The 12,294-nt window shown below is 37.2% G+C and overlaps 1 protein-coding gene across 1 annotated transcript in view; it reads right to left on the bottom strand.

The window, feature by feature from the left end:
• Nucleotides 1-12,294, bottom strand: part of LOC136031352 (host cell factor 1-like) — a 97,017-nt gene that overhangs the window by 42,705 nt on the left and 42,018 nt on the right. Inside the window, exons 8-9 of the mRNA XM_065710849.1 lie at nucleotides 10,475-10,638; nucleotides 4,829-4,967 (exon numbers count right to left, since the gene is read on the bottom strand). Coding sequence (XP_065566921.1) covers nucleotides 4,829-4,967; nucleotides 10,475-10,638 — 303 coding nt within the window. The remainder of the gene's footprint in view (nucleotides 1-4,828; nucleotides 4,968-10,474; nucleotides 10,639-12,294) is intronic.

Genomic DNA, 12,294 nt, shown 5'->3' with positions numbered 1-12,294 from the left:
CCATTTTTTAGAGTTTCGGCTACTATTGAGCCGGGTCGCTCCTCACTACAGTTCGTTACCACGAACTGTTTGATCTGCTACGAAACTCTCATACAGTTTTGAGAATATTGGTGTAAAGGTAATTGGTCGGACTCTATAAAATCTAGCCTAACACCTTTCTTCTATATGAGTGTAATGTATCCTTTTTCCACACTTAGGGAATGAACAACTTCTAGTTACTGTATCAAAAATATTTGATAAAGGTTTTGATAGATAGATAGATAGATAAGTGTATTTCAAAAGCCTAAGGGCCATATACACACAAATAAATAAATAACACACAAGCAAGAAAATTAAACAACAGTACAAATTACAAGCACGCACAGAAACAGAATACAGCGCGAAAATATCTAAACTAACGACAAAATAAGTTAATCATAAAAACTTTTCTTCTTACTAAGGATTAACGGACTTTTCCCCTTTATTAATAATATTTTCACTCTTAACAACCTATTCTAAAAATATTGCCAAGGACCCCCACGCTTAATTGGTCGTCCCATAAATCTTCCGCTTTCCCGATTGAAAGAGAGAGAAAAAAAAGAAGAGAAAAAGAAATTCTTGTGCTTTGTATCATATAACGGGAAAGAGAGAGCACTTCCAATCTTGATGGGAAAAAGTTGACTCTCAACTAGGATTCAACGGAGGAAAACTTATCAGGAAATGCTTTTACTAAATCAATTCGAATGTCAAGGGGACATATTGAAGTTATCTTTAGTTTACGTATTATTGCCTCAACATCAGGCTGTACTACAGGGATATCCGGGTCTGGTGCTGGATGGCAGGGAATATTACACGAGAAAGCAGGGAGTATTTGTACAATAGCGGCAAGGTGTTTACTTAATGAGTTAGCTGTAGTTTCAGGGGGAACGTCAGGATTAAAATCAACGTTTTTTACTAATTTACCACTGATTTTCTTGACTGTATTATACCACTGCTTCTGCTGTGCTTTAAAGAGTTCATTTATTTTATTACGGTAATACTGGGCTGAAGCTTTCCGAATCTGCTTTTTTTTATAAATTTCCTTAGTAGGCTAGTTTCTTCAGTTTTTCCTTGGCGGAACAGTATTAATTTTGTCGGATTAAACTTATTATTGCATCATTTACGTACGGCTTATCAATAGAACAGCTTTTCTTTTTGACTTCTGGAAAATGAGGTAAATAATTATTGATAAATTTTTCTTGGAAAAGTTTGGCTTTCTTTTTCGATTCATCGGCAGCAAATACATCTTCCCATAGCTCTTCTGAAAGCAATGTTCCAAAATTGAGCACACCACTATCATTAATTGGTCGATACTTAAATACATCAAATTTATGCTTACAGATATGATCTTGTATCGGATTTAGCGAAAGCATAAAATGGTAACTGCCACCAAGGAAGCTTGAGGGATTTGGGTCTTTGATAGAATTCATCAATGTTTGTACAAATAACGTCAAGGGAAGTACCTCCTTTTGTGTCTGGGATATTAGCAATTTGTTTTAAATTAGCTTCCCGACAAAGATGACTTGTATTTTGTTCATTTCCGTCACCGGTAAGTAGGATCCCAGCATTGGGATGTTTAGATTATAGGTAATCAAGCGATGCATAGAGTTTTTCCAAGAAATCTGTACGACCGGGTGAATAATAAAAACAACCAAGAATGTTATTCGTTAATGGGCATGGTAGAACTTTCGGTTTAACTTTAATCCAAATTATTTCATTATACTCATTTATTCCTGGAACATTTACTTCCTTTGGCGACAAATTATCACTACAAAAAATCATCACCCCTCCACCCTTTTTACCAAGGTAATGATCATGTAGGCGGAGTTTAATAAACTCATTAAAATAAGCCATCTCCCGAGTATCCAGGTTTTGGGACTGAGCGTCAGTTATACAAATTAAATCTGATGATAGCTTATTCGCCGTAATTTCAAGCTCAATAAGTTTTTCAAAATTAAGGCTTTCTGCATTACTTAATAACAACCTAGGGAAATGGTGACGTAATTTATCATTCTTATGTTTACTATTATGAGTATCAGCAACATCCGTTTTATCTGGCAAACGATTTGAAAAGAAATTTGAGGGTGGGGATGTCTATGGACACTTCCTGGAGGTGGCTGGGGTTTATCCAATTTAGCAGGGATGGGGTACTATAACTAGACTACAGATTAATTTGTCTAGTAGTAGGATGGCCAGAAGGGGGAACCAGGGACTTTCGACTCGCAACATTAGTAGTAGCATCCCTGCACACCATACCATATTGAGGGTTTGAAAGAAGGGGGGTAAGTCTATTGGAAGTGAGGATCAATACTTTGGGGAAAATCTGGGAAAAAGAGACGGCGGGGGTACACTCGAAAAGAAGTCAAGAGCTACTGGTTGGAGATAAAAGGGGTTTCCATCGCGATTTCATTTTTGGTACATTCAATAAAAGCGATCACCTGATTTGTGTCAATTGCTAGACTGAAATGAAGCCTCCGAAATAGGCCTAGGGAAGTTTGTGTACCGGGACTGACCAAAGAACCGACTCATGGATTGACTTAGAAAGTTCAGGCCCAAGGGCACTTGACAGTGACATGGGACCGATGAGGACGTAACCTGGCTCACAGCCAGAGTGGCTTTTCTGTTTTTTGTCTCAAAAGTCCCTCTTCAACGTCTCGCTCTTTACACTAAAGTTTGACTCTTAGCCACAATTCTACTTTTTAAAACAATTAAAAGCTTTAGCGTAAAGAGCGAGGCGTTGAACAGGGGACAACCCATTTCATATACGGAGTAATTTCTGTTCGTTTTAAGTTTTAATGTCGCTCCTTACTTACAGTTAAAAAAAAACTAGTTTTTTTCATTTAATTTCTGAACGTTTTTGAATTAATGCATGTTTGATTTGGACGAATTTAAATTCGTAAATGGGATCAAAGACCTAGAACATGGGCTAAATTACAAGCACTATCGACACATGATAAATCTGCACATTAATTAAGATGATCGATAGGACAGGTACTATTTTTTGCAACATTCTGAGATAAAATGCCTACAAACATGTAAACACTGACAATTTTTTTCCTACAAAAATCACTCTCGAAAGACCTGCATATAATATTACGTATTTTATTGGTTAAGAACTTGCACATAACTTTTTGTTGAACTATTTTCTCGGAAACAATTAGCAGTTAATCTTCAGTCGGTTGAATGTCACAAAACTTATTCTTGTCAGTTACACTTACATCAGCTAATTTAACACTATCCTGGACCTCGTCATCGAGGATCATTCCCACACTACATGCACTTTTTACGTCACTTAATGAGTTACAAACCTGATTTAGCTGCATCATTAGGGTGTCAATAATTGCTGTTTTTCGTCGGTTAAGTTCTGGAGAATATGTATATCAGATTGGAGTGATCTGTGGGCATCTCGGTTGCGGTAATAGTTCATTTTGAATAGCTGAGAGTTGATTCTCAAGAATGGAACATCTGTTAGTTAAAGCTAAGATTTCACTAACGTGTTCAGAACAATTTGTGCATGGAGTTTTATCCTCACTGCTGGACCTAGTTACAGCCTTAGTTTTGTGATTAGAAGTCCTTGGTGTGGTTTTGACAAAGAACCTAGGTCTAGGGCTCGCTCGTGGCGTAACTTTGCACGGAATTTTCATACCGCTAGCAATTGAAGGTGAAATGGGGAAGTCAAAATTTAAGCACAACCATACCGGTAGTTTCTCTCTTGCTCCAAGCACAATCCTTACACGCTTAGGATGCCACCATTGACTGCATTTGGGGCACTGAACCGTCCCACTAGTTGCTGGGTTTCTACATTCAGGACAGCAATATTTAGGCATAACTAACTTGGAAAGACTAGGTGCTGTGCACTAGGCTGATAGGGAGGAGGGCTACCTCGAACCCGACCAACCCGTCTTCGCCATGGGTAAAAACCACAGAAATTCTCTTCCTGCTGTGCGGAAATTCAATATCCAAAATAATCATCATTTTTATATTTATAAAAAAAATATAAATTAGACATACAAATGTCAAACAGCACCACAGCGTGTAAATAAATACAGCACCAAAGCGTGTAAATAAATTAGAATTTGAACAGCACCTCTCCGCACGCAAGTCAGATGAAGACTCAATTCTGGGATGGAGGTCAGCGGTGAAACTCGGTAAACTCAGCCTGAGTTGGCATAGCTACAAATGGGTACCCAGACAAATCGGGGGGGGGGGGGATATATCATTCCAGGCCGAATGAGATCAGTACCTGCACTACATAGGCCATTGATCTGCACGCAAGGGTTCTTGAAAGGAAAAAAGATCAAAGGATGAGAGTATATTTCTGTGTCCCAATATTCCAAAGCAAGGAAGTGGGATTTCCCCAATATCCCATCCCCACCCACCTTCATAAAGGTAAAAAAAAACAAAAACAATACTTTCTCAAAAATAATTTATAATATGCTGAAAGATAAAAATTAGCATTAGAAAACATTACATAAGTTTATATAAAACTGATATGTATATCTTTACATCTGATTAACGAAACAGCACAAGGATTGAGGGAAAATACCAAAAACTAAATGTTAATAAATATATACAGCATGAAACCTACAATTTATTTAAATGTTTAGACTGTTTTTCGGGTGACAAAATCAGAAGACGAATCATAACATAAAAAAAAGATTTTTTTTGAGGAATCGAAGATAATTTCGTACTTAGTACTCTTTGGGTTTAACTTCAAGAGAAGGGAACTTTTTGTTTCCAGAAAATTGAAATAAGGACCATCCTCTTTTGCATTAAAGAAAATGATGCAATAATAGAAATTTAAACTGACCTCCAGGAGGCTGTTGGACAATAATTTGTTTTGCTCCTCCCTGTCCCTGAATAACGGTTCCAGTAGGGCGCAGCATTCGTGTAACTCCTTGTTGACCAGGATTCACAACCCTCGGAATCCCAGGCCGTTGTTGAGCAGCCTAAAAAGTCAATACATAAACGACAAAAGTAAATCTTTTTTGTAGTGGGAGGGGGTCCTTACTGTCGTGCCCAAAACCGTTGTACATATCTGATGCTTTCAAAGCCTTAAAGGAGACTAAAAACAATGATTTTGAATCTGTTTGCAAGAAATAGCCTATAATTTTTATGAAGACTTGCATTTAAGAAAAAAAAAAAAAACTAGTTCCATGTTAATAGCTTTCATATTTGCTCCTAGAATATTGATTTATATTAATTCAATATTTTATTTTTTATTAATTCCCGTTTCAGATTTCCGAACACATGACAAAATTTCGCGTACAACCCAATAAAATTTGCGGACATTTTATCGCTCACTTGGTTTTAGTATATACGTTTGCATTTATTTTGCTCTTCATCATTTTTTTTTTTTTTTTTTTTCGGTGCTTCCAAGAAAGATCTCTAGAGAGAGTACAAAATTACTGGCCTTTCATGGTTAATTTCTATTTCGTTGATTTAATTTAAATCCTCGTCGTTGTTGTAAGCTTTATTAAACCCAAGACAGGGTTTGAAACTTTTAGCTCAACTGACAGTGCTGTTGTCGAAGGCAAATGCATCAAAAAAGAAGAAACTTGAAAGTTTTCTACAGGATAATAATTAATAACCTTTTCCCAAGAATTATTCCAATTATTTTTTCAATAGGTCAAACTTCAGTCTCCAGAAATTAGCCTTTCCTTGAGAATTCAATTCTAAAATTTTATTAACCTACCAAGTTGAGAGTATAAAGATAAAAGACAAAAAAAAAGAAGAAAAACAAACAAAAAACACACTGCCTATAATATAATATAGAATATTCGGAAATTAGCTTCAGGAAATTTCGGAAATCGAATTAAGCTAGTTGATTTTAAGCTGGCAGGACTACTAGTGACGAAATTCTTCTTTTCTTATCATCATAAACGTTTAAACGTACCAAATAAGACAAGTATCCAGCAGCTTAAATAAAAAAAAAACATATAGCGGGAATCAAACCCTGGGCCCCGTATTGCCCAACAGAAGATCAATCCCCACTGCTACCATAGTGTTAAAAATCCTTTGGCAGCTTGAAAAAGGCTTTAAAAAAAGGACGGGCAAAGTTGTCAACACTAGATGATGTTGGGGATTTCTCAGTATTAAGCTTCGAGTTTTAAATAACTTTCACTAATTGTTATTTACAGAAACTAGTTATTTATTGCTAGCAACAGCCAGTGAAATATGTAGGCCCATTACTAACTAATATTGGCTAAAAATAAACTATAGACTCTCATATTTTGGTCAACTGTTTAGCGAAACAGCCGAGTGTTTTCCCGACTAAGGAACAAACCATACATAAATACTGCATTAATGACAGACTGTCTTTAAGATAAGCAAAATCCAAGCAGAATATTTCGCAACCAAACAAGGACATCTTTTTCAAGTCCAGCTATCAGTTTTTATGGCACTTGGTGTTAACCAAGTGACATATAGCAATCGCCAATTCTGTCGGTCTGTCGGTCCCGGTTGTGCTAATTTAGGCACTTCCAGGTAAACTAGGACGATGAAATTTGGCAGGTGTATCAGGGACCGGACCAGATTAAATTAGAAATGGTATTTTCCCGATTTGACCATCTGGGGGAGGGAGGAGTGGGGGCCCGTTAATTCGAAAAAATAGAAGTATTTTTAACTTACGAACGGTTGATCAGATTTTAATGAAATTTGATGTTTGGAAGGATATCGTGTCTCAGAGCGGTTATTTTAAACCCCGACCGGATCTGATGACATTGGGGGGGATTTGGGAGGGGGAAACCTAAAATCTTTGAAAACACTTAGAATGGAGGGATCGGGATGAAACTTGGTGGGAAAAATAAACACAAGTCCTAGATACATGATTGACATAACCGGAACGGATCCGCTCTCTTTGGGGTAGTTGGGAGGGGGGGTGATACTGAAACATAAGAAAAAATAAGGTACTTTTAACTTACGAACGGGTGATCGGATCTCAACGAAATTTGATATTTAGAAGGATATCGTATCTCAAAGCTCTTATTTTAAATCCCGACCAAATCTGGCGACAATTGGGGAGTTTGAGGTGGGGGAACCTAAAATCATGGGAAACGCTTAGATTGGAGGGATCGGGATGAAACTTGGTGGGAAAATAAGCAGAAGTCTTAGATACGTGATTAACATAATTGGAACGGATCCGCTCTATTGGGGGGGGGGATTAATTCTGAAAAATTAAAAAAAAATGACGTATTTTTAACTTACGAAGGAGTGATCGGATCTTCATGAAACTTCTTATTTAGAAAGACCTCGTAACTCAGATCTCTTATTTTAAATCTCAACCGGATCCAGCGTCATTGGGGGGACCAGAAATCTTAGAAAATACTTAAAGCGGAGAGATCAGGATGAAACTGGATGGGAAGAATACAAACCTGTCTAAGATACGTGACTGAAATAACCCGACAGGATCTGTTCTCTTTGGTGGAGTTGGGGGGGGGGGAGGGGTAATTTTGAAAACTGAAGTATTTGTAACTTACGAAAGGGTGACCAGATCTTAATGAAATTTGATATTTAGAAGGATTTTGTGCTTTAAAGCTCTAATTTTAAATTCCGACCAGATCCTGTGACATTGGGGGGGGGAGTTGGAGGGGGAAACCGGAATTCTTGGAAAACGTGAAAATTTGGATATTTTTATCTTACGAATATGTGATCGGATCATAATGAAATTTGATATTTATAAGGAATTCATGTCTCAAAGCTCTTATTTCAAATCCCGGCCAGATCTTTTGACATTGGAGGGAGTTGGAGGGGGAAATCTTGGAAAACACTTGGAGTGGAGGAATCGGGATGAAGCTTGGTGGACAGAATAAGCAAATGTCCTTGATACGTGATTGACGTAACCGTATTGGATTCGCTCTCTATGGGGGAGTTGGGAGGAGGGGTTCAGTGATTTGGCGAGTTTGGTGCTTCTGGGCGTGCTAGGACGATGAAAATTGGTAGGTGTGTCAGGAGCTGCACAAATTGACTTGATAAAGTCGTTTTTCCAGATTCGACCATCTGGGGGGCTAAAGGGAGAAAAAAATAGAAAAAATTAGGTATTTATAACTTACGAGTGTGTGATCGGATCTTAATGAATTTTGATATTTAGAAGGACCTCGTGACTCAGAGCTCTTATTTTAAATCCTGACCGGCATTAAGCCTCTGATTTTCCTTTTAAATCAATCTATTGATTCTTAGAATTTTGTTAGAGCTCATACCATATGAGCTCTTGGCTCTTAGCTCTTCTAGCCTCGTCACAAGTGCCATATGAGCTCTTAGCTCTTGTTCTTTTACTTTTGGAAGAGAATTGGACTAATATAGACTACTAAAAAATAACAAAATAGCAATCTCAGTGGAGCTAACAAGGCAATTTAAGCTTGTGATAATACAATGTCCTGGGGTCAAATAAATTACCAAACCATATAAATTACCAAACGCATCACTGTCGCACGTCGAGTCTGCCAAAACGCACTTGTTCGCATGAGCTGGTAAAATAAGCAAGCCATGGATTAAGAAAATCAAATTAAGTTATAGAGAATAGAAGGTGATAGAGCAAAGAACAAAACTGTCATAGATTTCTCTTTACATAAACAAATTATTCACAAAGGGGGCATCCAACATTATTTACTAATGTGTTGCGAGAGCAACACTTCGGTTTTGTCGTGTTTTTTTTTCTAGAACCCCGATTTCAGCTTATTCCTAGAAAGTGGTAAGGGTCAACCTCTGCGATTTTTATAGAAAGTATGGACCTTAGGCCGGACTGATCAATATGACTTTGCATTTTGGAATTCTTCGTAGAAGTCTAGCCTGGGTCCAAAAATCTATTGTTTCTACCCATTTCTATGATTTCGGCTGAGTTTATCATTCGATTTTTTGCACTTGGGATTGCGGTAGAGAAATGATGTCATATGTACCTCTTAAAATTTAAAAGTTCTCTCATTGCTAAAGAAATTAAGAGTTTATCCTTCGCTCCTTTCTAAGTGATGACGTTCGAAACTTGGCCTATAGCAAAAAAAGTCAACTTTTGAACTAAGACATATAGATTTATTTTCAACGGCAGTCGATACCTCTTGATGAGCTGATCAAAGTATATGTGATCCATTTTTTGGTAGAAAAGTTCCTTCATGAGATATATCCGTTTGAAAGTTTAAAGGGGTTGAGAACTTCAGTAGTACGGTAGACACTCAAACCAAAAATAGGCCGATACCAGTTGTGAGACATATAGGGGAGTTTTAAGCAACAGTCGGCTGTTAGCTCATAACCATCTTTGGCAATGAGGGGTTCGCAACTTTTGCTAGTTGATGTATCTATTATTTGTTTCCGGTGTATTTGATGGTAAGACTAGTTTGGTTCCAGTGGTAAGACATGTAGGGGACTTGTAAGTAATAATCGACTGTTAGGCTATAATCATCTTCAGCGATGAGGGGTTTGGAACTTTTGCTAGTTGCAATGAGAAGTTTGCAACTTTTGCGAGTTGGTGTACCTAGTATTTATTTTAAGATCCTTATAGATAAACAACTTTAGCGTTTAATCGAAGCGAGGAAACAAAAGAAAAGTGTTGCTCTCGCAACACTTTACTCGGTGAAGCCAAACAAACGTTGTCGCTACACCACACGTTGCCCATGCAATGTAGATCTAGTTTATTTTATTTTAATTGCCTATTTTTTGTTGCAAGGGCACTTGTATAGAAATATTTCTATACAAAATATAGTATCTTTTTTCCAATTTTCTTTAGAAAACAGGACATAAAAGCAAAGAATAAAACAATAGCGAGAAAAGAAAAAACCTCTATTACATCCCAATTCAAATACTTAAGTCTCACGGACCCCTCCCAACGAGTCCACAACATAAACCTCATTAATAATTATTCTAGCATTTGAGCACCATTTATTTCATTGTCTGAGCCTAAAAAGGTCGTAAAGCTTAAAGTCTCATAGTCTCTTGTCCTATTATTTCTTTTTACTTGGTCCCTTACTATCATATGTTGATTTGATTTAGCTGTTTTCTTTTCTGTCTCTGCAGTGTTTTAGAATTAAAATTGAAGCGTTGCATGTTTAGTGTATTTACTATTTTTTTCTTATTCTTTTCCATGGTACTCAATAGTTTGGCTATTTTCTTTAGAAATGACTATCTTATCTATTATTTCTGATTCAGATGCACTATCATTAAAGCGTGAGGACTACATCTTTTTTCTCATTACTTTTTTACAGTCAGAGAGACAGTTTTATCCAGTTAGGCTAAACTAATCATTGAACGGGTTGTCCTGGAAATACTATATAACCGATAGGTGAATCTATATAAAATTACCAAGAATTCTTTCCAAGGTTAGTGCGTAGCCTTACGTCCTTATAGCCCGTAACCCCAAAGCCCTTTTAACCAGGTTTGGCCCTTTTAGAATCCCCTGAAATTTACAGCTACAAAATTAAGACTCATGACCAAGTATCACTTGTCGAAAAATGCAGTTGCAAGGACTTACCATAGGCTGACCAGTTTTAACCATACGAATGATATGCCCACCGGTTGGTGACGCTTGAATTCGTGGACCAGTGTTCTGCACTATTATTTGCTTAGCCTGAAGTGCTTGCGGTGTGCCAGGACGTACAATAGTGCCGCCAGGTGTTGTTATTCGAACAGGAGTGCCTATTAAGGATATAAAAAGAAGATAGAAACTGATATTTGTCCAAAATAACTATCACAAAATTATACATCTTTCCGAAGACAAAGCTTCAATTTGCAGAGGATTGTATTAGGATGTTCTTGCATATACCATTCGAATGGCCTCTTTGAGCTAAATTCAGTGGCATATCTAACTCAGAAAGTGACCTCATGTATATACGCGTTTTTACCTTCGGACGGCCAAATACAAGGTTTCTGCTCAAGAAAGAATTGGCAGTCCCCTTAAAAAACCAACGACCTTAAATATTGTCTAGATCTTCGATATACTTTTGGAATGTATATGATATGGAGATTTATATGAGAAACTATTAGTTGGCATTAACGAAATTAATAATACAATTTGTAATACATAAAGAAAAACAAGACCAACACAAAGAAAAACAAAATAGCGAAGAAATTAAAAATTAATGAAAAAAGTAAATAAAAATAAGCAAAGTAACAAGCAACCTTGGGGAACTCAAAGAACAACTGAGTTTTGCCAATTCTTAAAACTGTAATCAATATAAATACTAATTGAAAACATAGAACTCTTAACTGTTGATTTAATAATTGCGAATAGTATATCCCCCCCCCCACTTTTTTCAAACCATGAAACCTACATGGGCTAAACCTTGCTTTATTTAATAATTTCAAATAGTTTTTATTCCCCTCCTCTTCTCTCTTTTAAACCATGACACTTACATTAGGCAAAAACTTACAACCTGAAGAGAAAATGTTCCAAATCTTCCGTAGTAAGCAAGTGCCCCCTTCCCTCAAACAAAAGCAGACCAATTTACCTGCAGTTGGAATTGAATTATACCAGCACAGAGGACGTAAAAATGCAACAGGAGACCTAATTTACCCAAAATAAAACTTAGATTACAAGAAGATTGTTTCTTGAAGAAATGACCGTATCCAGGGGAAGGAGTAGTACCCAGTTAGACTACCTCCCTCTGAAGAAAAAAATTGTCTAATTCGTACAAAAATACATGTAACACTCACCCCTCCCAACAAAAATCCTGATTAGGGCCCTGTTCAAGGGTCATGTGATCCTGAAATGCTTTTCTTACCTGTCTATCTACCGGTATTAATTAATAAAAAAAAAATCTTCAGGGAGAGAATATAAAAGTGCAAGAGGGGAGAGGGCGGATGCTTATGCTTCCTTTTTCAACACTCCTTTAAAGTTTCAACTCAAGACCCTTAGTCGTTCCTTAGATATTGCTATTGTGTCTTACTGAAAATCTCCTGCATATAGTGGGCTTTGATTTTGTTTGACATTCCACTTCGCATTTTTCTAAATTTTTGCCTTAACATTCTTAGGCCCAGGGCCCACGTGGCAACTGTTTTGAAACTATAATTGGTAACCGATTGCACATGCTGTTTTGTGACAATGTCCATAAAGTAGAGTGGGGACCCGCCCACGAGGCAATCCAGATGAGACTTGTTTCCAATCAGTCTAAAACTGGTTCCGTATGAGCCTCCAGCCATGGTCACAGTTGCGTTGCAGAGTGTTGTCCCACACATTTTCAGGAGCTACCACGTTGCAGTTGTCCAATTATTTTGACTCTTAACATGTGAAACCAGGAATTAAACGTGAAATTCGTAGGAAAAGCATGAAGAGCTGTAAAACTATAAACTTTC

The sequence above is a fragment of the Artemia franciscana genome, chromosome 9, assembly GCF_032884065.1.
Source record: "Artemia franciscana chromosome 9, ASM3288406v1, whole genome shotgun sequence".
NCBI lineage: Eukaryota > Metazoa > Arthropoda > Branchiopoda > Anostraca > Artemiidae > Artemia > Artemia franciscana.
The sequence above is the reverse complement of the archived record's forward strand: the minus strand, read 5'-3'. Positions and strand labels throughout refer to the sequence as shown.